Source organism: Archocentrus centrarchus, chromosome 23, assembly GCF_007364275.1.
Source record: "Archocentrus centrarchus isolate MPI-CPG fArcCen1 chromosome 23, fArcCen1, whole genome shotgun sequence".
In the NCBI taxonomy this organism is placed as follows: Eukaryota; Metazoa; Chordata; class Actinopteri; order Cichliformes; family Cichlidae; genus Archocentrus; species Archocentrus centrarchus.
Window position 1 is genome coordinate 19728619 of NC_044368.1, and position 25812 is coordinate 19754430.

Sequence of the window (25812 nt, forward strand, 5' to 3'; positions counted from 1 at the left end):
CAGAGGGCACTCGCAAGCTAGTCAATAAATACAAGTGAATGTGTTAAACAGCTAAAATTATTATTTATTATTTTAGCTGAAAGAAAAAAAAGTTTGCGCCAGCGCCCCCTATGAAACCAGAAGTCCAGCCTCTCCCACAATGCACAGCTGTGTCAGCTGTCATACGCGTGCTTCCGGGTTTATTAAAGCCGACTCCACGTGAGCTACATTTTGAGTGTGGTAATGTCAGCAAATCCAGTGGTTCCGGTTGGCGTGGAGGATGAAGAGTTTGGAATCTTCGTGGCGCTCCACTGCGGAGCGCTCCAGTCCTCGGGAATCCCCCAGATCTACTGGAGGAGCCTGCATCATAAAATCACCCGCGAGGTGTGCTCTGAGCTACAGCAGGGCTGACAGCTGATTATATGTGATGCTGGGAAGACGTTCAGGCCCATTTAGGAAAATGAACTGCATGAGTTATAGATGTTACCGCAATCATGGCTCGCTCGGTTACTTATGGAGTGGTTCCAAACTCGGTTGAAAATTTTGTTTTTGTTTTGTTTTTATTTTTTTCGTTTTTCTACATATCGAATTAATACACATCAATTCTGCACCACGTCTCTAAGTTCCCGTACTGCTCGGGGAATAATTGGCTTGGTGTTTGAATTAAATTAGAATTATAATCTCATGCTCACTGATCTGTGCGCATGTTTGCTAAGCAAACTGCGGAGAATCTCAGGGACTGCTTGTATTGGTAATGATGCATATATGCTGGGTTTGACACATAATGTAGCGATTGCAAGTGCAACAGCTTCAGTTTTTTGCGTGTGATGACCAGCATGCAAACCAAAGAGCAATTCTGTCGCACAGCACGGTAATACCAACAGATCCATTGTGTTATTTTTGTTTAACGTAGGTTTATGATGCTGGGGAAGTTTTCGGAATAATGCACTTTCAGCCAGAAGTTGAAGATGAAGAAAATGGAGAGAAGGAGTGCAATCCTGGCAATGAGACCAGATGCAAAGTGGTTGTTACCCGGGAGAGTGGTCTGCAAGCCTCAGAGCCGACCAGGTGAGAGCGCCAACAGCTAACGCTTCCCCTACTGATGACAGGTCTGTCTGACAGCTCTGTCTTTGAGCTGCGTCAACTTAGAGAGCAAGAAAACAAAAAAGTTATGAGTTCAGCATTTAATGGTGTCAAAAAATATACAATTTTTAACAAAAAATTATTTTTATTAAACAGAATTCAAAAACAATACAATGACAGTATAAAAACAACTTTAGAATACAAACTCTCGTGGAGGATAACAAGCTAGGGGGTATGCAATAATAATGAAATGAATAATAAAACTGAGGAACAGAACCATACAAATACAGACTTAGAACAGAACATTTTCAGCTATCTGTTGTGAGATGATTCTCCAGTTTTCCATTTTTAATCTTACATAACGATGAATAATTTAAATTTGTTCATGAAACAGGAAAAGGAGGGCTGATTACCTTTCCACTTATTGCAGTGAATATGGTATTTGGCTAAAAGAACAATTATATTTATAGCATCCGAGAAGGCTGGATTTAAGTTTTCCACATAAGATAAAACAGAATCAGCATCGAATGAAGGAACATTAAGTTCGAGATTAGTTCCCAATGTCTGTCCAAAAACTTCGTGAATATTCACATGAAAAAAACAAATGTTCAAGAGATTCATCTGCTGATTTACAAAAAAATAAATCAACATCAAATTTAAATCTTCTTTCAAGAAACACAGACACAGGATATATTTTGTTAATGATTTTACAATGGGTTTCTTTCACTTTAGGGGCTATAGGCCATTTAACAAACTTGGAATGAGCAAAAATGCTGTTTTTTTTTTTTTGTTTGTTTTTTTTGCCTTAGGATGCATCTTGTATTATAATCAAAATAAATCTTTTGTCTTATACCATCATTAATAACCTTATTACATTTAAAGTCAACTAGGTTACATTCATTTATTTTTATTGTGGGCATTAAAAAAGTCACTTTTGAATACCTAATAACATTTTGGATTAACTGAATCAATGCTAAAGGAATCGCTTTACACACCTTTTCAAAATCTTTGTAATGGCAATCAAGATTACATTTCCTAACAAAAGCTAAGTAGTCTGTTGGCTCTCCATATCAATCTAACATATCGTTTACAAAGATAATTCCTTTTTCATGCCTGTCTTTCCTAAACAGTGATTTTCTACCAGCAGTCATTGTCTTATTATTCCATAAAATGGATCTGTGAGGTGAAAAGTCATGCTGAAATATAATTTTCCGGAAGTGGAGAGTTTGTTTATGATAGATAGCTTGACTGGGATTTTACTAATCTCATACTCACATTTTAAAAGAAATTCAATTCCTCCAAGTTGCTTAAAAAGAGAATTTGGAGTATGAAACCACATTGAATTTTGCTGGAGAATAAATGTTTTAAGCCATTTGATCCTAGATGCACCAACCATGGCTTCAAAGTCTACTGCATTAATGCCACCCTTCTCATATTTTTTAACTAACTGGGATCTTTTAATACAATGTGTTTTATTTTTCCACAAAAACTGAAAAATAATGGAGTTAGCTTTTTTATATTTTGAGGTGATATATACATAGAATTACACTGATAAATAACCCTGGAAATGCCATCTGCTTTAACTAATAAACTTCTCCCAAAAATAGTCAAATCCCTTGTCAACCAATGGCTAAAATTTTTTACAAATTTTTATTAGGCAGTCTGAGATATTAACATCTTCTCTTCTTATTAGATTTTTTGATAATAATATACCCAAATATTTCACTTCATTTTTGACCCTAATTGCTGAAATGTTTTTATGTGTACAGTCATGAATGGGTAAAATCTCACATTTTCTGATGTTAAGTCCTAACCCTGAAGCCTTGGAAAATGTTGAAATTACATTGAGGGCTTTTTTAACCATTGAATAGTTTTTAAGAAACAAAGCTGTATCATCCGCAAACTGGCTAATCTTAAATTCTCTATCAAAAATGTTTATTCCTTGTAACTCTGGACTATTATAAATTTTTAGGGCTAGCAATTGAGTAGTGAGGATGAACAATTTTGGGGAAATAAGGCAACCCTGGCGAATGCCTCATTTGATCTTAAATCTAGAGCTAAGTCCTGGGTTTAAGGAGACTGAACTATAAATAATCACTGTAAAACATCTCAATTAGTCTACAAAAATAGTCTCCAAAACCCCAAAATTTTAGAGCATCTAATAAAAAGGCATGTTCAATACTATCAAATGCCTTGTAGAAATCTAAGAACAGTATAAGGCAATCGCTGTCAGTAAAATCGCAGTAATCTAACATGTCAAGAATCAATCTTATGATTTTGTATGTTTCTTGCTTTAACAAAGGCTGATTGACATTCATCAATTATGTCTTTCAGTCCACTATTCAGATGCTCAGCGAAAACATGAGCAAATATTTTATAATCAGTACAGAGCAAAGTGATGGGTCTCCAGTTGTCCAAACTGGAATTAAGGTAATAATGCCTTGCTTCATTGTATTAGAAAGATTACCTGTTTGGATACATTCTAAAAAGGCTTTGAATAGCATCTCTCTAATATCTTTCCAAAAAAACCTGCAAAATTCAGTTGTTAACCCATCCAAACCAGGCGACCTTCCGGTGGACATCTTCAAAATAGCCTTGTCTATCTCCTCAATTGTAATTTGTTTTTCCATGAATTGTTTAAAGTCTATATCAATTATTCTATTAAATTCCCTTATATCATTTAAAAATTTGGAGCAGTCTGTTTCTGAATAGTTAGATTTATATAGGTTGCAGTAAAAGCGATGTATTTCTTTATTGATTTGACTATCATCTTCAGAAACAGATCCATTTATGTTTAATTTAGTAATTTTCTTTTTTAGCTGTCTATGTTTTTCAAGGTTAAAAAAATAAGTTGTATTTTTCTCCCCTTCTTCAATCCAGTGGGCTCGGGAGCGTACAAAGGCTCCTTTGGCTTTTTCCAGGTATAGGGTATCCAGTTCATTCTGCAACTTACTTAATTCAACAAATTCTTCAGGTGACAAATCAGTTTTGCCACAGAGATTATTAATATTGGTGATGATATCAAGTTGTCTTTGTTTTTTAAATTTAGACAGTTTTTTACTTGTATGAATTGCTGTTTCTCGTATCCTAAACTTCAGCCATTCCCATTTGCTTACAGATGACATTTCCAAGGCACCAATATCCACAATCAATTTTCTAATATCATAACATTTGGCCCATCAAGTTAGTTTTTTGACATTTCGAAGCAGGGGGCGGGGGTGGAAGCGGCCTCCGGGCGGGCGTTTGACACCTGTGGTAATGGCAGTCAGGTCTGCTGCTAGCTGATCGTCACCGTAGTGTTAGGAGAGGGGTGGCCAGCAACTGAACCTTCCTTTTAATTGCACGCAAGTTGTTTGTGTAGCGCTATTAAGTGCTTATTTGTTATGGACACTAATATGAAGTAAATGAGATGAGCTTCCCTGCACGGGTATCGTGGATGGCACTCATTTTTCAACCCAGGGAGATGCGCCAATCGATCAAGTCCCTACATCTATATTTTAGATGGTTTAATTACTGTCCTGTGCTGTGCTGTGCCAGTGCATTGTCAAAGAGGAGTGAGATCCCTGGTTCAGCATCTACTTTTTCTTATCCCAAAGACTTATTAATGAGTGAGGCTTTGCAGCCTCATAGAGACATGTGTTATATTTATATGAACTGTTGTACTGTATTGAGGTGTATTGTTAATCTTTGAGCAGTTAATTAGAGGAAGCTCATAGATCGATAGTTCAATAAAATGAGTTACCTCCAGAGAGGCGGTAAACAACATATGAATAACAGAGTTGCTTTGTGTGGCACGGCAATGCATTTTTTATTGCTGTGAAAAATATTCCAATTCACTCTATCCCTCACTATTTTGTATGTCATTTAACAAAATAAAACAGAAAAAGAAACTTTAAAATACATCAACATAACGGCTAAAGTAACATTTAACATGGCGGCACAGTGGTGTGGTGGTTAGCATTGCTGCCTCACAGCTAGAAGGACATCTAGAAGGTCTGGGTTTGATTCCATCTTGGCCCCTCTGTGTGGAGTTTGCATGTTCTCCTCGTGCCTGCGTGGGTTTCCTTCCACAGTCCAAAGATATGCAGTTACTGGGGTTAGGTCAACTGGTCACTCTAAATTGCCCATAGGTGTGAGTGTGATTGGTTGGTTGTCTGTCTGTCTGTGTTAGCCCTGCGACAGGCTGGTGACCTGTACAGGGTGTACCCTGCCTCTATGACAGCTGGGATAGGCTCTTCTGTGACCCTGATAAGTGGAAGAGGATGGATGTATGGAACATTAAACATGAACTTTTCTTCATTTTCCTGCAGTGTTTTCCTGGTGGATCACGCATGGACATACCGTGTGGACCATGCCCGGCAGCAGCTGGAACAGATCCCAGGCCTGCTGCCCAGGATGGCCACCCTCATGGGGCTGGACTTCCATGGTGAGGTCCCTGATGCTGACACAGTCGGGCTGGTGATGGAGCGCATGTGGAAGTATAACCAGACTTATCAGCTCTCTCAGGGGGTGCGTTAGAAAACACTGATTATCACTTATCACTATATACCATTCTCCTAATAGATTTGTGCAGCTACTACAGGAACAAGCCATGACACTTCACATTAGGTTTTACTTATTTTAAAATTCTGTTCTTTGACCATATAGTATGGTTGTTCTCACAGCAGTCTGTGATGAATGCTGTTGTCTATTAAATCAGCTTGGCATTGCTCTAGGCATCAGAGAAGAATTATGAATCAGAAGAATTTCAATAACCCAGTGCATGAAATAATTTTATTTTAATGAGAAAAAAAATGGTATTTGTCATCCTGATCATCATTAGTATAGATCTACATGTACAGAACCAGTTTCGATGTGTGTTTGAGATCATTGTCCTATTGGAACACCTAGTGAATTTGGAGGTAGTCCTCCTTCATTATTCCATCCACTTTGTACCAGTACCACTGGCAGCAAAACAGCCCCAGAGCACGATGCTACCACAACGATGATAGATAGATGTGAGTATCTATCTATCATCGTTGTGGTAGCATCGTGCTAAGGCAATTACAGTAATCCCTCACTTATCGCGGGTGTTACGTTCCAGGACCACCCGCGATAAGTGAAAATCTGCAAAGTAGGGATGCTATATTTATTTTAATACTTATACATTATTTTAGTAGTTATACACTATTTTAAGTTTTTATAAACCCTCCCCACACACACTTATACACCAAATATATACATTACTGTACAACATGTACTACGCCTGTGAAGAACGAGTACCGCAAAAACCCGCAAAACAGCGAAAATACCACAATAAATATTTTACAGTAATATTGACTGAAAACCCGCGAAACAGTGAGTCCGCGAAAAGCGAACCGCGAAGTAGCGAAGGATTACTGTATAGCACCCAGCACCATAAGATGCACAACTAAATACAAACAACTGAGGTAGCTGTATAAATCATACAAACTAACTAAGCTGTACTTAGTTGGTACATTGTTGTTAGGTTTCTTTGGTGAAAGTCTCACCTTTACTCCTCTAAACACACCTCTCATCATTGGGGCCAAATAGCTCAATCTTTCTTATCTGACCATAAAACATTTTCTAGAGGACATTTGACTTGTCCATGTGGGGAGTTGCAAATTTCAGTCAAGCTTGAAGGTGTCAATTTTGGACCAGGGGTTTCTTTCTTGGTCTGTACCCTCTCAGTCCATGGTGATGTAAAGCTTCATTGTTACGCTGGTGTTCCAGCAGTTTCCAGTTTATGGCAGGATTCAGCCTCGGTGGTTCCTGGGTTGTTCTTGCTACTGGTCCATTGCTTCTGGTATAAAAAAAAATCAAGCACCTAACCATGCAGTCTGCATTTGTGAAAAAACTGGCCATTTTAAAGAGCTTACTGAATTAAAGGGTGGTACTGTAATAGGATGCCACTGTTGCAGCAAGAATAACTTTATGGATCTCAGAGGGAAATTTATACAAGTCAGTTTGTGGAAAATTTTTCTTCCTAAATATTTCATGGTCTACTGTAAGTGGAATTACTGAAAAGTGGAAGCTTTTGTCCAAGAAGTGTACATGAGATGGACAAACTGAAGTGAAATATCTAAGTAGGTTCATCATTATATGTACCAAAAAGAGAAGTGAAATAGTCAGATATATTTTGGCCATTTTCTTGTCAGGCAGAAGACATTGTGTGAATGCAGAAAAGACCAACATATCTAAATTGATCATGAAAAAAAAGCATCTCTCAGCTTAAGATCATGATAGTACCACTCATGGAGTCATGAGTTCAGAAGTGCATATTTATTAGGGCCTGAGCAGTGAAATTGTGAAGGCCCTATTATATCTGCTAATATAAACTCATGAAATTCTGCACAAGTGTCAGATCTTGTGAAAATGTACATATTTTTATGGTGTCACACATGACCCTTCCAAAACAGCTCTATAGCACCACCTTACATTTGAGACCCACCCACCGGGTGTGCCTCTTGGAGACACACCCAAAACCCAACAGGAAGTCAGCTATTTTGAATTTAAGGTGTGATTTTTGCTGCTATTTTTCACATATTTAGGCCTTCCATTTGAATGAACTCATCCTAGGGCATTTAACTCATTGAGACCCAAATCACTCAACGCCTTCTAGACAAGTGGGCCATCAAAAGTTTTCGAAGGTTTTGTAGAATATTAAACAGTGTTGCCATAGCAGTACTTTCATTTTGGGTGTCTTTTCAGTGGGGCATTTTGCTCCATTTTCAGGCCTTATGCTTTAATGTAACTCCTACAGATTTCATTAGATCAACATGATATTTGGTGAGTTAAATCTAAAGATCTTGATGATGTTAAATTGCTTTTGGGTTTTTGTCAAAGGGCATGTTTGTGGCAGCATGTTTAATTAGTGGGCACTTGCCAATGCCACCTACTGGGCATAGGAGGCGTTCTGTGGCCGAATTACACAACATTCAAGCAGCCTACCAGGATATAAACATTCAGGTCACCACATGATGTTCCTGACTGTAGCAGCCACGAACCGTAGCATGGCTTGACTGCACAATGACTTTGCAAGGGCCCTGTCATTGCTGCTTGCAGCTTCAATATTCTCATTTGTCCTTTCAAAGAACTGTTTTTGTAGATGAACAAAGACATGCTTAGATCCATTCAGCAATGTGATGTAATGGGCCTCTTTTAGTGGTTTAGCGGTTCAGTGAGCTTTAGATGGGTTAGATATATGCTTCTTTTAAATGTGTAATGTAAACGATAATCAGAACCTGTCCTTGGCCCTCCTCTGCTTCACAATTGTCTTCCTGTGTTTTCCTGTGCAGTCTGCAGAGGAAAAGGTTCCCATGTGGTACATCATGGATGAGTTTGGCTCTCAGGTGCAGCACTCTGATCAACCCACCTGCAGCATGGCTCCATTCTTCTACATACAGGGTCAGCTAGCCTATACTGTGCTCTGGCCACTGCAGGACCTGAATGAAGGAGGTGAAAGCAGACATACATCCACACCAAGCGTATAGAGAGTGGCCACCATGTCAGAATTTTGAAAATGGATGTATCTGGTGGTTTTTGTAGTCTCTTTATGTTTTCAGAAGCCTAATAAGTTTTATTCGTTTTTTTTATTAATTATTTTTATGTTTCACACAGTTAAAATACATCATTGGCCACACTGTTGGATGACAATTAAAAAAAAAATTTTTTTATCACATTGTCCACAGATGAAGTAACCCGCGACTATGCATATGGAGAGCCAGACCCTCTTGTGCGGCAATGCCGTCTGTTACCATGGATACCTGCTGATCTAGAAGGGGTCAGCGACATTACAGAGGAGCCCCTGGATTTATTCTTTGAGGTGAAGAGTATCACATAAATTTATCAATCACAAGAAAACAATTTATTTTGTAGAAAACGGTGAGGTACAAAGCACTGACAGAAAAATGTGCATAGGTAACCACCAAGATCATTTCACAAGGTTCTCCTAGATACTGTTGTACATGGCAGGAGGCCCGTGAAAGAGAATTTAATCCTGATGTTTAGGAGTTTGGTTGCAAAGTTTGCCATGATGGATGTGAGCCATAGGACATATAAATGCCATACATTTATAAACTAATTCACAAAAACTATGAACACAAATAGTTAAAAATATGTAGTGAGAGTGATGGATTAATACTGTTTTAATAATTGGTACTAACACAATGACAGATTAGGCAGATGGGAAGCGTAATGATTAGTCTTTATTTGACCATATTTGGAGGAGCCCTGTTTAACACAAAGACTTTAGGACAGGGATCCTCAAATCCAGGCCTCGAGGTCTGGTGTCCTGCAGGTTTTAGATGTGTCCCTGATCCAGCACACCTGAATCAAATGGCTGAATCGTCTCCTCAGTATGCAGTCAAGTTCTCCAGAGTCCTGCTAATGACTTCTATATTTGCCTCAGGTGTGTTGAAGCAGAGACACATCTAAAACCTGCAGGACACCGGACCTTGATCCCTGGATTTGAGGATCCCTGCTTTAGGACATAAAAGCATTTAAATTAAGTCTTTCAAATCTAAGGTTTTACATATCAGGAAAAAAAATAACCTGGTCCTTAGCAGGTCTTAAAATGTGGTAAATACAACCTCAGATGAACATCACCATATGACATATTACACTGTCATTATTCATGCCAAAATGCAGAAGCAGGATGTGAAAAACTAAGTATTCCCTTACTGCTTTCGTAAGAATTAAGATGGTAAGTAGTAGCTGTTGTGTCAAAACAGGGGTCAAATTTCCAAACTACTCTTTATTTCTCAAACTCCTGTTTAGTCTTTTAGATTCTTGTTAAAGATGAATAAAATTCTCATAAAATGACCACTGATGAAGAGCAGAGTCTGAACCAGATTAGCTTTTTGAACTTCTACAAACAGCAGAGTCAATAAACCCCAAAGCAGAAAGTGTGATCAGGATGTTGAGCCAAATGCACATGGACCAGCACACAGACCAACAACAGCAATGCAGCAATGCAATGCTCCACTCCTTCTCAGCATGTCGCTGAAGCTGAGAAGGATGAAATAATGAAATAACCAGATCAGTGTCCTGATCTGAACTTGTGGAAGATAACAGAGAAAAAATTCTGCCTAAAAAACAACTACTGTTGCCAAACTGTGAAAGAGATGGGAGACAAGTGGAAGAGATTCAAGCACATTAATGTAAGAAACTGGTGACATTCTGCAGGCACATTTTTTATTTCTCACTAGTTACCAAATGATTGCTAGGGCTAATGGCGGCACTGTAGGTTACATTTTAGGGGTCTCCACGTTCCTTTTTGACTGCAAATTAAAACCCAATTAAAACCATAGTTACCAACAAATCACAGGGTTGAGCAGGTTCCGATGCAAGCTGTTTATTAGACATCTTAATATCACACAAACAGTTAAAGACACAGACAGTAGCATAGTGAAGTGAGATACACACACAGAGTAACAGAAAAGAAGAAAGAACCTATTGATCATGCTGCGGCTTCTTCATCACACCCTCTGACCGAGGAGAGCCCGTGCTGAGATTAAGTATGAGTCCAAATAAAATCAAACTGATCCATGGCGATGAGCAAGCTCTGTTGCAAAAAGTTACTAGTACTTAGAAATATACAAACACCAAAAACAGTGGGCAAAAAGTAAAACCTCCCGGGAGGTTGTGCCTTAGTAGTTGCTGGAAAAACGGACAACACGGACAAAGACTATCGCTACATCTTCTCTCCTCTTCTAACCGTGGTTTTTATACTCTTTCCCTTTCTCTAAGATTTGTGCTGAGTCAGCACACCGAACACAACACTTACACACACTGTAGAGAGCAGTGGAGGTGTGAAAAACAGTGTCAGCAATGATCCACTCTGTGTTAAAGTGTCGTTTTGTTTTTTTTCTCCAAATGATGTAAATCTGTCACGGTGATGGTGAACTTTAATGCTGCTAATGTGGGTGAAATGGTCCACTTACACGGAGACACCTGAGGGCTGCAGAGTTTAAGCGAAGCACCAAGCAACAAATTTGTGTCGAGGATTTTTTATAATCGAATCATTCAAGTTACTCGAGGAATCGTTGCAGCCCGACTTTCAACTTTGTGAATGTGGTAACTTGAGATGTGACCTAGGATTTTCACATCGACACCATAGGCACTAAAAATCTTAGGCGACTTAGTTCTTAACATAAAAATGCCAATCAAAGAAAGTGACAGTGTTCTCAGTGGTTTGTTTATTATGATTTTAGAACTTCTTATTTGTGGTTCTTACTTAGCTATTTGCTTTTGAATTTGTATGATGAATAAAGTCACTAAGGTACCCCATTAAGATCTACTGAGACCAGGTAATTATGTGTTCTAGAACTTGTACTTCCAGGGGATTTGTGCCGTCTAAAGATTCTACTGCCAGGGGGCTGAGGGGTAGCACAGGTGTCCGACAGTATTTTTTTTATCTTTATTACCCAGAATTAAGTCTCATAAGTGGATCACCCCAGGTAGAGGTGAGAAGAGATCCTTCCAAAAGCCTTCCAGGTTCATGCCTTTCAGGTTACTTTTAAAGGTTAAATAAGCAGTATTCAATATGCAGTTTAACCAAGCAAAAAATTTGTTTTGTGTGCGTGCATGCATGTGCGTGCGTGCGTGCATGCATGTGCGTGCGTGCATGCGCGTGCGTGCACCAGAAGGCTGCAAGAATTTATTTGGACTAAATTACACTGTATAACAAAGTCTCACTAATGAAAGGTGCCGCTCCCTCATCCGTGTCTGTGTCTCCAGAACATTGCGCGGGACAACAAGGAGCAGCTTCCGGTGGAAATCCAACCTTATACTGTACCTGAAGACAAAATCCTCAAGTAAGTTTCTCACTTTAGCAACCTACTGTTGTACATCTGAACATATTATACCTAGCTATCATGTCATATCAGCTATTATGTCACTTTCTTTTTTTACTTGACCGTATTCATCAGATAAAAACAAAACAAAGCTTTTTTTAAAAAAAAAAAAATTCTGTTCAATTTTATTTTATATATACAGCACCAAATCACAATAACCGTCTCCTCAAGGCACTTTATACTGATTCCCCCTACATTATAGCAAAAAAATCACAGAAAATACACACCTTCTTCTGATCAGAAACCCGCTTTTTGGTAGACCGCTTCAGCGTATTATCCGAGGCTCTGAGAAAATTGCTAGGTTATGATGCAGTAATTGTAACATACCTACTTTAACTTAATGGATGGCTGTTAATATCCTTTATCTTCGTCTTTATCCTCCTAGTCGGGGTCACGGGGGGGGGGCTAAAGTTTGCTGAGTGTGTGTTTTGCCAGACACCTTAGCTGATTTAGGTTTGTCTTGGACAGCAGGTTCCCGAAACTTTTCAGAATCAAATTATTGTTATTACATAAAACATGTAACAAAAAGAAGTTCCAGAACACCCATCATCATTAACACAGCAATTACGATATTACCGTAGATGATATATATCGCACACCCCTAACTCAGTAGAGCACATACCTCGAGCACCCCAAATTTTCTATGTTGCAATCGATACTACCCAATGTTGTCATACTCAATAAAAAATAATTTTCAGCTTTCTGGATGATTAGATCTGAAATCATCCTTCAGTCATGAAAAAAACTTTGCTATATGACAGAACTTGTGGTCATGTTGCATCCTAATTCTTTTGAGAGGATTCTGACTTATCCTTCCGAGGTTAGATGCAAATATGTGAATATTGTCCCCATCTCAAAATGGATCAATCCTGGATCCAGATCATGCTCTGGATCACCACCAAAATTTAAGAAATTGTTCCATGTACCACCCCCAAGAACTCTGAAATTTTCATTAAAATCTGTTCATAATTTTCTGAGTTATTCTGCTAACAGTCAGGGCAAGTGCACTCACCCAGCCACTTGTATGTAATGTTCCTTAAAATTGAATGTACAAACTCATCATCATCAGCTAAGGAGTTTAAGTGCTAATTAAAAAGCTTGACTAAAAAGCTTTACTCAATCCTTCTGTTCTTTCCATTTAATCCAGGGTTTACTCCGAAATGTCACAAGTAACAAACAACCTGACACACCCTCGGTTCCGTCTGATCGAGGATGAGGATAAGGCTGATATCATTTGGTGCTATAATCACATTAAAGACTACAGGTGAGCAAACAAAACTACATTTGTGATCATCATGGCAGACTCTTTAGCCAGAAATGATTTCTTCATATATGACTGTTTCTGGATTTAGCTCACTTATTGGTCGGTATTATAAGGAATTATTTACATAAATGGCATCATTTGGCACCTGCTGTTGTTTAAGTTATAGTCTTAGTGTTTTGATGAATATGTGTATTTGAAAGTATTTCTCTCTTTTTTTTCCCAAAGCATTTTGACACTGCAGCTGTTACTGCAGTATGTGATTCATTGCTCATATACAATTAGGTCAATAAGTATTTGGGCAATCTTTTTAATTTTGCCTCTGTACACCACCACTGTGGACTTTAAAAAGGGTTTAAGCAAAGTATTGCATCAAGTGCATAATAATTACAGCCATTTTTAAATATAGTCCTCATTTTCAGAGGCTGAAAATTTATTGAGCAGTTGTCTGGCAATCATTGCTCAGTGATCAATTAAAAAGATCAAAGATAAAGAGTTGATAACAACTGTTGAACTTGGATCAACAATATGGTACATTCTTGGTCAGCCATGGTGGAGGCAGTATTACGACATGGACATGACTGCTAATGGAACTGGATCATTAGTGCTTATTGATGATGTGACTGCTTATAGAAATAACAGGATGAATTATGAAGTGTGCATGGCTATAGTCTCTGCTTCGATTCAGACAAATGATGCAAAACTGATCAGCCAGTGCTTCGCAGTGCAAATGGATAATGACCCAAAGCATAATGCAAAAGCAGCCCAAGAGAAGAAACAGGAGATTCTTCAATGGCCCACTGAAGAGGCCTACAGTTAAGACCTGACAGAGCATCTCAAGAAAGAACTGTTGGATTAAAAAAATGTCCAGTGTACTTGGCTTGCTCAAATGAACACAAGTTAACATTTAGAATTAAGTCAATAATGCTGGTTTTAGTAGTTTTCCATGCAAAGTATATTCTGTGCGTAGTATTTAATGAACTCAAAACCATAAACCATGGGTGGCTGTAGCTGTAGCTCAGGAGGTAGAGCAGGTTACCTCCTGAGCTACAATTGGAAGGTTGGTGGTTCAGTTTCTGGCTACTCCAGTCTACATGCCAAAGTATCATTGGGCAAGATACTGAACCCCAAGTTGCTCTCCAGTGCAACCATCGAAGTATGAATGTGTGTGAATGTTAGATAGAAAGCACTTACTGTAGAAGGAAGTGCTTGTGTGAATGGATGAATGAGGCATGTTGTATAACGCACTTTGAGTGCTATAAGAACCAGTCCATTTACCATATCATTAATTCCAATGCATATCTCATAATTTTTCCCAACTCAGTGCAGTTTTTGGTGATGTTATCAGCTTAAGAGTCACTGCTGCAAAGGATTTTTATCCAAGTATTTCAAACAATTATTAAATATAAATTAGTTTTAGTTTGGCCAGTTATTTTTGAGCTTCTGAAAAGGGTATGACTATGTATAAAAATGGCTAAACGGTAAACCTTTGCTAAACCCTCCAAATTTAAGCTGAAAATCTGTTCATCGGTCATATCTTGATTGTTTGATTTTAAAATTCACTGTGGTGGCGTACAGAAGCACAACTTCAAAAACTGTCCAAAAAGCTACGGTACTTGCTATATTCTGATATTATGTGTGGCTCACAGTGTATATATTCTGTTGGTGTGTGTGTATTGAGTTGGATTGTAGATTGAGCAATAATCTGAGACAGAGACAGCAGTCTGAGCTTAGGGAGTAAAGAGCAGCAGATGTACTTCCAAGGTAATTTTGACCCAGTGCACGCTGATCTTGAACAAACTTTATACAGGAACTATGAAAACAGCTTTTATTGTGTGTGAATGACAAGAATATGTTCCTGTATTGTGTCTTTTAAATGTTTAATGATAAGCTCTGTATGCTTGTTATAGAACTTAGAAAATTGTAGTGTAACCATTCTAATCTCAGTTTTAATTGAATTCAACTTCATGCACCAGTTATTTCCCACTTTTCATCCACCTCTTTAAAAAAAAAAAAAAAAAAAAAAATGCTCAAGCATGCACAAGCATATACAATATAATCTACAGGTTACAACATTAATTAGTGTACATGGACAAACATCCAGTACATCTTAACACAATTAAGGCAATCATTTGTCCCTTCAGGGTCCAAAACTTAGTGATGCACCATTTCTCCCAGGGGCCGCCCACACTAGGTTCACCTCCCATGATTGTTTCCATTATGTCCAAAAGTTTCAACAGTCATATGTAAATAAACTTAAACCAAATGAGAGTTGGTTTGAAGAGCACTCTGAAGAGTGTTGTTCAATTAAAGCAACCAAGTAATATTAGTAAATAGTTCTCTACCTTATTGTTGGGACAGTTTCATAAACTACCATATATAGAGAGTAAGAACCATATTTTATATTGTGATAAGGCATTTTAATATGGAGAGTTAACATTTCCACAAACACATGCATGTCCCTTTACTCAAAAAAAAAAAAAGAGGAGGAAGAGACTGAGTTCTGCCTTTTTAATTAGCAAAATATAACTTGGGGGTCTAGATTACAGCTTAAGTCTAATGTCATTGTAGACATGTTTGAGTAACACATAAAAAACAAATATTAAATCTTAGTTTAAGTATACATGGACCATGTGGGCAAAGAGGGGGCAGTGTCTGTCTGCTGCATTGTGTGATAGTTGTGCACACTGGAGGAGTATGCAGCTCCTGCAGGCTGAATTTTCCATGTTCCTAATTTGCCCAGATGGAGCCAGTCATGGCATATATTCCACTCAGTCATATACAGTGCTGCTGTGCAGATTGTACATGTGAATGTGAACTCTTACTCCTCTTCATGTTTTGGAAAAATATGTGGTTCCCATATCAAATAGATGATGTGTGAAAATCGTGGATTAAAAAAAAAAAGGGAAAAAAAGACAGCAATCAAGCATTTAAATTTCTGTTATGTATTCAAAATATTTTATTTACTTATCGTTTGGGATAACAGGGAGGAAGGTACATTCTCTAGAAACAGCCCTTTTCTGTGTTTGGATGAATCAGGCTGAAATTTGTGCTCACTTGCATCTAAGTGTGACAAACAAGTAATGCACTGGTGGAGCATAAAACTAAATCTCAGTCACAACCAGGCTTGAAGGATGTTGGACAAAGAATATGGATAACTGTCTACACAGAGAATTTTAGAGTAACCAAAGGAACAGAACACACATTCTGTTTTTCTGTCTGTTCACAAGAGATGGAACTCAAAAAAAGAACCCAGTAGTCTTCTTGTACTTGGCAGAGCAACTTTAGAGTAATACACGAGAACAGTAATGGGAAAGAATATAAAATGCATTCCAAGAATGCCAGCATGACTAACAGAAATTGAAGTTTACTTTAGTTCACTTTATCCAATTCATCCAAAGGTTGCCTATTTTGATTCTGGAGAGGTATTTCAGTTCATACAACTAATGAAAACCCCAAATTCAGTATCTCAGAAAATTAGAATACTGTGAAAAGGTCCAGTATTGAAGACACCTGGTGCAACACTGAAATCAGCTTATTAACTCAAAACACCTGCAAAGGCCTTTAAATGGTCTCTCAGTCTAGTTCTGTAGGCTACACAATCATGGAGGAGACTGCTGCAACAGTGCATTCAGATCATCATTCTGATTGCAAAAATTACCAGACATGACAGGCTTAAAAAAAACAAAAGACGACCTTTGACACCTTGCACAAGGAGGACGAGACACAAAAGGTCATTGCTAAATAGGCTGGCTGTTCACAGAGCTCTGTCTCCAAGCACATCAATAGAGAGGCAAAGGGAAGGAAAAGATGTGGTAGAAAAAAGTGTACAAGCAATAGGGATAACCACACCCTGGATCCTGTCTAATATTGTCAGTAGAGTCATTTTGAATCGATTGCCTATTGGAGGCCATATCGCTGCAGACCACGCAATGGTGCAGTGGTGTGGATGCCTCAGCCATTGGCGGTCAGGCGGCAGCGCTCAAATTACATAGACCAACAGACATTTTCTAACTATGATGAATATGAATATAATATACAAGTTTCACTTTTTGAATGGAATTACTGAAATAAATCAACTTTTTCATGATATTCTAATTTTATGACCAGCACCTGTACCAGAAGGTTCAAGTCAAATTTCATGAGTTAATGTCAAACTCAAATGTGTTAGTTTTCTAGTTCTATTAGCAAAGTTATGCTCACGCTTAATGAAGCCACTATAAGCCATTAAGTGAAATTCCAGTTCGACTGTCAGAAAAGTTAATTAACATGTTTTTATTTGGCAGCAAATTCAGCATGGAGCAACCCCATGTGTTGCTTAACCAGTTTCCCTGTGAGAGCGTCATCACTGTGAAGGATTGTCTGGCTGCTGTGGCTCGCAGAGTGAAAGGCGGCCGAGGACCTGCCTGGTTACCAGAGACCTTCAACCTCCAGACAGAGCTGCCTCAATTCATCAAGCATTACCAGCTGAGACAACAAAGGTTGGGCTTGTATTTTTAGTCATCACCAATTTTGATGCCAAATAATATTTTTGATAGATGTGTTGTTTTTAATACTAATCTTAAAACTAATTGGGAAGGAAACAATAAACCAGATTTTTTTTTTTTATTATTATTATTATTAAAAAAATTTTTTTTAATTCTCCACTTGTACTGTAGGTGGTCTTTGACTTTCAAGCTCAGGTCCTCTACCAGAAACCTGGAAGCTTGCAGGTCCAGTGCAGTATCTTAGCTGTCGGTAGGACTGCGCTCTTCTAGACAGAGATTTCAGATGTTGTTCCTGGAATCTGCTGGAGTCACTCCCCCAGTTTGGGGGTCACTGCCTGGAGTCTTCCGATTACCTCAGTTGTGGCCATCTTTCTGATATACTCGTGGATCTTTGTTGTTTCATCCAGGATAGTGGTTCTGACACTCACTAGTCCCCTTGGCCTCCTTTTTTTTCACTTAGCATACAGTGACAGCGTGCTGGATTTGGGGTGAAACCCTCAATGCATAGTAAGGGGCTTTCTTGTATTGATGTCAGTGGCTCCTTTGGCCATTTTATTATCCCAAAAGGGTATCTGATGACCGGCCATTGGTCTTTCCATTCAGCTGAGCCTACAGGACTTGCCTTACTCTCTGCAGGTATTTGACAGTTGAAGCTTGTAGCCTCTTGATGGTTCCCATTTGCCTGTGGTACTTGAAGTACCAAGGTAATTGAAGGTGTCTTCAGTGTCTGCAATGTTGCATTCTGACTACCTTCCCTCTCTTTGTTACCATCCAACTACATTTAGTGGTGTGGATCATTTAATCAATGTCACGTTCACTCCTGGCATAAAGCTTGATGTCATCTAGAACTAGAATGCTAATACACCTGTAACCCCAGTGAAAGGGGTTATATCTAGATGAACACCAAAACAACTAGTAGCTCATTGTTCCATCATCTGCAAGAAAAAACTACTATCACAACTACAGATTGAGGAGGTACAACACAAATGGGGAGCCAGGGCATCAGGTTGGGGGGGGGTAGCATCATCCCCGCACTCTGAGTTTGGGTACCAAGCCCCAAGAACAACTGGTATGTTGATTGCCAGTGCAGCTAACCTGAAAAATAAGATCACAGCTAATTTGGAAACCTGGACCCTCTGTGGACGATTACCAAGACTATGTGATATACCCTCTGAAAGTCTACTAGAAGATGTGAATGCAGCTAAGGACAATCCCCACTTTGACGATCACTGAAACCAACCAGGTGATCTATACCACAGCAACAGTGATCCTTGAGATGCTTGGCTATAAGATGGACAGTCACATGGAGCAGTACCCTCTATGGAAAAGAAGATTGGAGGCTAAGATCAAGGCACCATGGAGGGAAGTTAGCCAGCCAGTTAGAACCTGCCAAGCAAGGACTCACAGCTTTGGCTAACCGCTTGAAGAGTGTTAGATCCCACAGGTACAATTATGACAGCTTCTCCATTTAAACAGGGTCCTGGCTACACATCAGCGGGGTATTAACTACTCGGCAAAACTGTTCAAAGTTGAATTAGTGTCCACAGAGGTCCCGTCCTCTCCACAGAGGAGTCCTTGTCTGAGGAAAGACTCCTGAAATTCTCGTTTGATGCTTCTGAACTTCGTCTTTTATAGCCTAAATCTAAGACACATCCTACTTCTCATACATCCTCATGACAGACCATCACCCCACTGCTCTTATCCAATTGGGGTGTTAGACTTAATCATTACTTCATTTCTATTAACATATGGGTCTTTTAGGTCCTTTCCATTCTGGGTTGTGTTTCAACATGTTTTTAACTTTGCTCTTGCTTGTCTCTAGGCAACAGTTTCAAGTTCCTCATTTTACCCTTAGCTCAGTGATTTCACAATTTCCGTAATATATTGCTTCAACTATCATTTCTGTGTTAAACTTACAGTCATTATTCGATTCTAAATCATATAATTCATTCTCTAATAATTCTATAAATTTGAATTATGATTGTCCATTCAGTACCAGGCTTAGGCTATCGGATAATCAAGATCTCAATTCACTTGACAAGAGGTATTCCAGAGACATAGAACCAGATGTTCTCCACTGAACCATCCAAGGTGTTCTCTCAGTAGCAGAGAAACAATATGAGAAGAGACATCAAGATGGAGTCTCAAATATGAGGAGTTGGACAGCACCAGGCCCTGAAATGATACACAAGTACTGGCTAAAGAAGATAACTGCACTCCACTCCATGAATGCCTGGCAGCACAAATGAACCACAGGTGTGGTTAAGACACACCCAGAATGGCTGACAGAAGGCCAGACATTCCTGATCCCCAGAAGGGGCCAGTTCCATCAAACTACTGGCTAATAACTTGCCGCAGTACAACATGGAAGTTCCTGTCAGGTATCATAGTGGCTAAGATGAACAGGCACGTTGCTCAGCAGGGCCCAGAAAGGAAATGGCAGAAATGCCAGAGGAACAAAACACCAGCTACTGGTACATAGACCAGTCACTCAAGACTGTAAGACTAGAACTTTACAAAATCAACAGGACCCTAAAAGCCTTCATCAGGAACTCAATAGGGATGTGGAGAACAACACTAGAGGCAAACTTTAAGCCCATTGCAGAAGTTACCATTTACCAAGGAGATGCTCTGTCCCTACTGCTGTTCTGCATAGGCCTGAACCCTCTGAGGTTACGAATTATGAGACAGGTTACGAATACCGATGACAGAATGGAGCAAACATCAGCCACCTCTACAGGGGTGTAGAGGTGGCTGATGTTTGCTCTATTCTGTAGTAGCTCAGGAGGTACAGCAGGTCACCTACTGATCGGAAGGTCAGCAATTCGATTCCTGGCCACTCCAGGCTGCATGCCAATGTATCCTTGGGCAAGATACTTAACCCCAAGTTGCTCTCCAACGCAAGCATTGGAGTGTGAATGTGTGTGAATGTTAGATAATAAAAGCACTTAGCTTAGTTAATTACGGAAGTGCTTGTATGAATTTGTGTGAATGGGGTAAATGTAAACATGTTGTATAAGCGCTTTGAGTGCTCAGAGTAGAAAAGCGCTATATGAGAACCTCCATTTACCTCCTCTACATGGATGACATCAAGCTGTATGCCATGAGTAAATGAGACATTGATTTACTGATCTACAATAGTGACACTGGACTGGAGAAGTGTCATCGGATGGTAACGAGAGGGAAGGTATACATAACTGAGGGGATTGCACTACCACAATTCAACATTGCAGACACTGAGGACAACTACAGTGGAATCCCAAATTCATGCAGTACTATCTGAAGATGGAATTTTCTTATTGTTGATATCTCAGACTCTCAGAAATCCCATTTATTATTGACCTGGCTAACTAAAAGATGCCTTGAATTTTTCTTCAGGGGAGAAGATAATCACTGGATTTGTAAGCCCTGGAATTTAGCTCGTGGACTGGACACACACATCACCAACAACCTGGATTACATAATCAGGCAGCGAGAGAGTACACCAAAGGTGATGGCACACATACACTCAAATACCAGGAATGAAACCTGCCCAATGTTCAAAATAATAATGCTATGCTCAAAAAGTGTCTTCTGTCTCCTTTTCCTAACCACTTTCGCTTGACCGTAGTGGAAGATGTCATGAGGGTAGAGTAGGAGGTTATCCATATGACCTTACACTAGTCTTCTAAAAATGTGACATTGGATGTCTGCTGTTGATTGATGATTGTTTTGTGCTCAAGGTAAGACCCAGTGTTCTATGTTATTTGCAATTACACTTGGAAGCAAGGCAGCATGTAGCATGAAATATACAGTACCAGGCAAAAAGTGTCCAAACATTTGACTGGTACTGTACTTGTACTTCATGGTTTTAAAGAATTTCTTGCCTTGGAGTATGGTGATTCCATAGTTATTAGAAACGTTCAACTGGACTGAAGAAAGTTCTGACAAGCTCATTAATTATCCCTTTATGTTGGAAATCTTCCACAGCAATACAGAGTGGCTGACTTCTTGCTGTGTTACTTCATAATAATGCACTGTGTCAGGACTGTGAAGCTCACAGTTGCAGTGCCTACATTTGTGTCTTTTATTTTCCAGGTGGTGTGTAAGTACCTTGAAGATCCAGTACTGTTCAACAGGGAGGAAGTGGGATTGGTGAAGTTTGACATTCGCTACATGTTGATGTTGCGTTCTGTGCAGCCTCTGCAACTCTATGTCTATAAGGTCTTCTGGCTGCGTTTTGCAAACAGGTAAAAGATAAATACATGCAGTAAGGGTCCTTTCCTTTAGGGTACCTTTCTGGACAAAAATTTATACACAAATGAGCTAATCTTATTACTGTGTTTTAGTAGTCAAGTCAAATGGATATTTTGTTACTTGGTATCTTTGTGTTTTCTTAGACTTGGCTCCCCCGAGAACTAGTTGTTCCCAAATGGAAAACCTGCCCTGTTGCTAAGACTAGATTAGAAAACAACCTACTGTTGTTTTATATGTATTGAACTATGAAGACCTTCACATGTTCTGTTAATCTAAAGGCCCATTTGTGACCACAGATGTGTTTGTGTTGCAGTGGAAAAAAAAAAAACAGTTAATTGACCAAAATGTCATTCCTCAACAGTACAGATGATCTTGATGTTTTGATGAAACACAGCATAAAACCACTTTTTTTTTTTTTCTTGTTTTTGTTACATTCAGAAGACAGGCTCTTCACTAAGAACTGCACTTACACCTTTTGTAATAGTTTATTTTTGCTCCTCGTCATTTAGAATAGAATAGAATAGAATGCCTTTATTGTCATTATACAGGATGTACAATGAGATTTACCCTTAACTGTGCTTGATCTTTGTTTCATCTGCCTAGACCTTTCTCCATGGACCATTTTGATGACTACCAAAAGCATTTCACTGTCATGAACTATAACGAGGGTGTGGAGCTTAAGCAGGTGCTTTTTTTTTTTTTTTTTTTTTAAATAAATTGTTATCTTGCCACAGCTTATCCAAGCGTCCTGTCTGTGTAAAATCCTGCTCACTGGAGCCTTTTACTCTTTGACAAGTTGTCCTTAACTCTGTTTGACAGTTACACAGTAGTTGTGTTCATAACAGTTTGAATGACTGCCTTTCGTAGGTGCACTATGATGAGTTCATTCCGATGTTTGAGAAGCAATACCCACAGTATCCATGGACAGAGGTGGAAGTAAGTGAAAATGCCAAGCCCAAGTTAAGACATTTTTTTACAGATGTATGTGTGCAGCACATCACCTGACAGAATGAACAAATTTGGTATGAAGCACACTGCTAATTAACCAGTGTCAGAATATGAAGCACATGTCTAAGGCCTTAATTCTGGTGTACAGTTATCTTATATCTTGGTTTTTGTTAATTCTTCTTCCTAGGCAGAGTTATTTAAAGCTTTCAAAGAGCTTTTCCAGGCAGCCACTTCTAGACCAGCTCCATATGGCATTTGTCCCTATCCTTCATCCCGAGCCATCTATGCTGTAGACCTCATGCTGAAGTGGAGTAGAGGGCAAAATGGTGAGCATTCATTCTACTGATCATCAATATGGCAAAGATAAAATCAGTAACATTTGTCTTTGAGTACCAGAGGGATGGCACTTTAATCACATTTATTTCAAAGTCAGACTCTCTTTAAATTTCTCGCTTCTGGCAGTTGACCTGGCTCATGTTTTGCTGAGCCTCATTATCTTGTACGTGATCAAAAATCATCCATTTTCTCCTGTGATCGCTGTCAGAACTCGATTATCATTTCCTTGAGGAACACCTACTTTAAATTTATTTAATTTTGCTTTTTTTTGTCTCCCCATAGTCATTAATCTGAGACTTTGTAACGTTATTTGAGATTCTGCCTAAATGAGAGAAAAGAGAGATACATTGTGTCAAAATTTAATTAATGACAACTCTAACCTCAAGTTGGCCACCTTTCCCTTCTTTCTGACTCCCCGCCTCAGCTGAACCCCATCTCCACCCCACATCCCAACTCCTCCCACTCTTTATGTGTTATGGGTTTTTTGTTTTGTTTTTAAAAGGATGTATTACATATTTGAGCAGGCCCTATATCATGTGACACATGTCAAACTCTGCCTTCAGTTCCCAGGCAGAAAAGAATGAGCTGTCAAAGCTATAGTCTGTTGTTGAAGAGAACTCTCAGGTAAAAGGTGCTTTGCACACCTTTTACCTGAGTCTTCATCAAGATGCCAGTGAGCATCGTTTAAGAATCATCTTTCTCGAAAGCTCAGAAAAACACTGTACAGAGTGCAGATCGCAATAAGAACCCCTGTGAGAAGGATGGTGTTTGGAAAAGGGGGACAGTGGGGGTTAAATTAAAATTCTTCTCAAGCAAGTTGCATTTTACCAGCATTTCTTGTGGCAAATTGCTCCTCAAAACCACCTTCACAGGAATATATTAAGTGTGGTGGTGTCAGGATGCATGACAGGCGAGTGATTCCATCTTTCACTCCATTGGTCGAGGGTGGAGAAATCAGAACGTCCATGACGGAGGAATCTGCTGACATGGATTCATCTATTTATATGAGTTGAGGTTTGAGATTCGAATCAAAGTTTGTCATCAGTCAAATTTTGATTCAAGGTTGCTCTCTTTTCTCTCTTAAATGCTTGCTGGAGTCTCCGATCTGAATAAGATTCTCACTGATGCACAGCTAGAATTAAATATGTGAAAGAGTAAATTAAAATGAGAAGTCCTATAAGACACAGTCAGAAAGGCCAGAAAAACAGACATTGCTAAATACCAGAGGACTTGTAGGCCTTGAGATACTGGCTACAAAAGGCATCGCAGGTCTTTTAGAGACAATGGCATCAGTAAGCTCCAATTAAAATGGGGAGTCAAGAAAATCACAGCCCTTAGGAGGAAGCTAGAGAGTAAGGAAAAGAAACACAAAACGACCATTCTGTAACAGAGACTCCAGATCCTACTCCAGAATCTGAACCAGCCCTTTAGTTGAACCAGAGTAACGTGTCCAGCTGTACACATTCCATATTTTGTGGCTGAAATGGTTGTCAACCAAAACTGCTTCTATTATGAACTATAACTTTTTTCTATAACATTATCATAACAAGAAGATTCACAAAAAAAACCACAGTAAGAAGTCATGGAGGTTAGACAGAAAACACTAAAATATGATACCCTGAATCAATATATAACTATTAAAAATATCATGTACAGTACCTGATGCATTTAGGTTGGGAATTAAATCATTGTACTTGTATCTGATTTTTTTATTCTTGTTTTAATCAAAGTGAAAAACTACAAAACATTAACATCTGTTCAGTGACTATGACTAATAAAGCATCAGATCTTTGTCATAAATTTGATCATTACCAGACAGGAAAAAATAATACAACATTGAAGTTTTTCGATTTCTTTTCTATAGTGGTACTTCCCTTATCTTCTAGTAAAATGATAGGTCCCTGGATTATGGAAACAAGAAATGTTTAAAGGTTTAGAGGGCCGGGTGAAAGATTTCACCTTTTGGACAGTGTCTGGCTGTTTTGACCCATTTACAGTCTATATGAAACTATGCCTGCTGTCCCCTGCTTCCTTCAAGCACAACACAAAAAGAACTTTCTCCACCATGCATGGTTTATGTCTACACATTATCCTTTTATTTAGACATCTTTTTTCTTAACACTTCATCACTGTAAAACCTTATTTGTTTACAGTGTAATCAGCCTGTGAATCATTTTCATTAATATATGTATACACTTATTCTACTTTTTACAACATATACATTTTTATACATTCTCTTATTTTCTGTATTTTTTATACATTTTATTTTCTGTATATTTTTAGAAGTTCTAATTATTTTATATTTTAGAAAGTGTGACTTTCTACAGCATGGCACTGAACAGGAGTGGCCCTCTAATCTCATTGTACATCCTGTATAATGATAATGAAGGCATTCTATTTATTTTTCTATTTATTTATCTGTGTGTTCTGATCCTGTGTCAGGTGAACGTATTATGCAGCCTCAGATCCTGGAGTTGAACTTCAGCCCAGACTGTGCCCGGGCCTGCCTCTACCACCCTGACTTCTACAACCACGTATTTCAGACGCTGTTCCTGGATCAGCCTGAGGAGTGCCCAGTCACACAAATTATGATTAGCCAGACATGATGGAAGAGTGTCTTTGTTAT

At 38.8% G+C, this 25812-nt stretch overlaps 1 protein-coding gene across 1 annotated transcript; it reads left to right on the plus strand.

Annotated features, from left to right (window-relative positions):
• Positions 1 to 172: 172 nt before the first annotated feature.
• Positions 173 to 25812, plus strand: ttll12 (tubulin tyrosine ligase-like family, member 12). The gene is made up of 14 exons (XM_030720255.1): positions 173 to 363; positions 893 to 1047; positions 5373 to 5571; positions 8361 to 8520; positions 8754 to 8887; positions 11803 to 11879; positions 13066 to 13182; positions 17466 to 17660; positions 21045 to 21156; positions 21744 to 21895; positions 22506 to 22587; positions 22770 to 22838; positions 23038 to 23176; positions 25629 to 25812. The coding sequence occupies exons 1-14, from the start codon at positions 223 to 225 to the stop codon at positions 25790 to 25792; spliced, it is 1896 nt and encodes a 631-aa protein (XP_030576115.1). The 5' UTR covers positions 173 to 222; the 3' UTR covers positions 25793 to 25812.

Bases quoted from the DNA above. Each gene is read 5' to 3' on its own strand.
- ttll12 (XM_030720255.1), top strand. From the start codon at position 223: ATGTCAGCAAATCCAGTGGTTCCGGTTGGCGTGGAGGATGAAGAGTTT. The intron at 21,157-21,743 runs GTGATGGCACAC...TTTATTTTCCAG, and splicing joins AGCGAGAGAGTACACCAAAG to GTGGTGTGTAAGTACCTTGA. The intron at 21,896-22,505 runs GTAAAAGATAAA...TCATCTGCCTAG, and splicing joins TGGCTGCGTTTTGCAAACAG to ACCTTTCTCCATGGACCATT.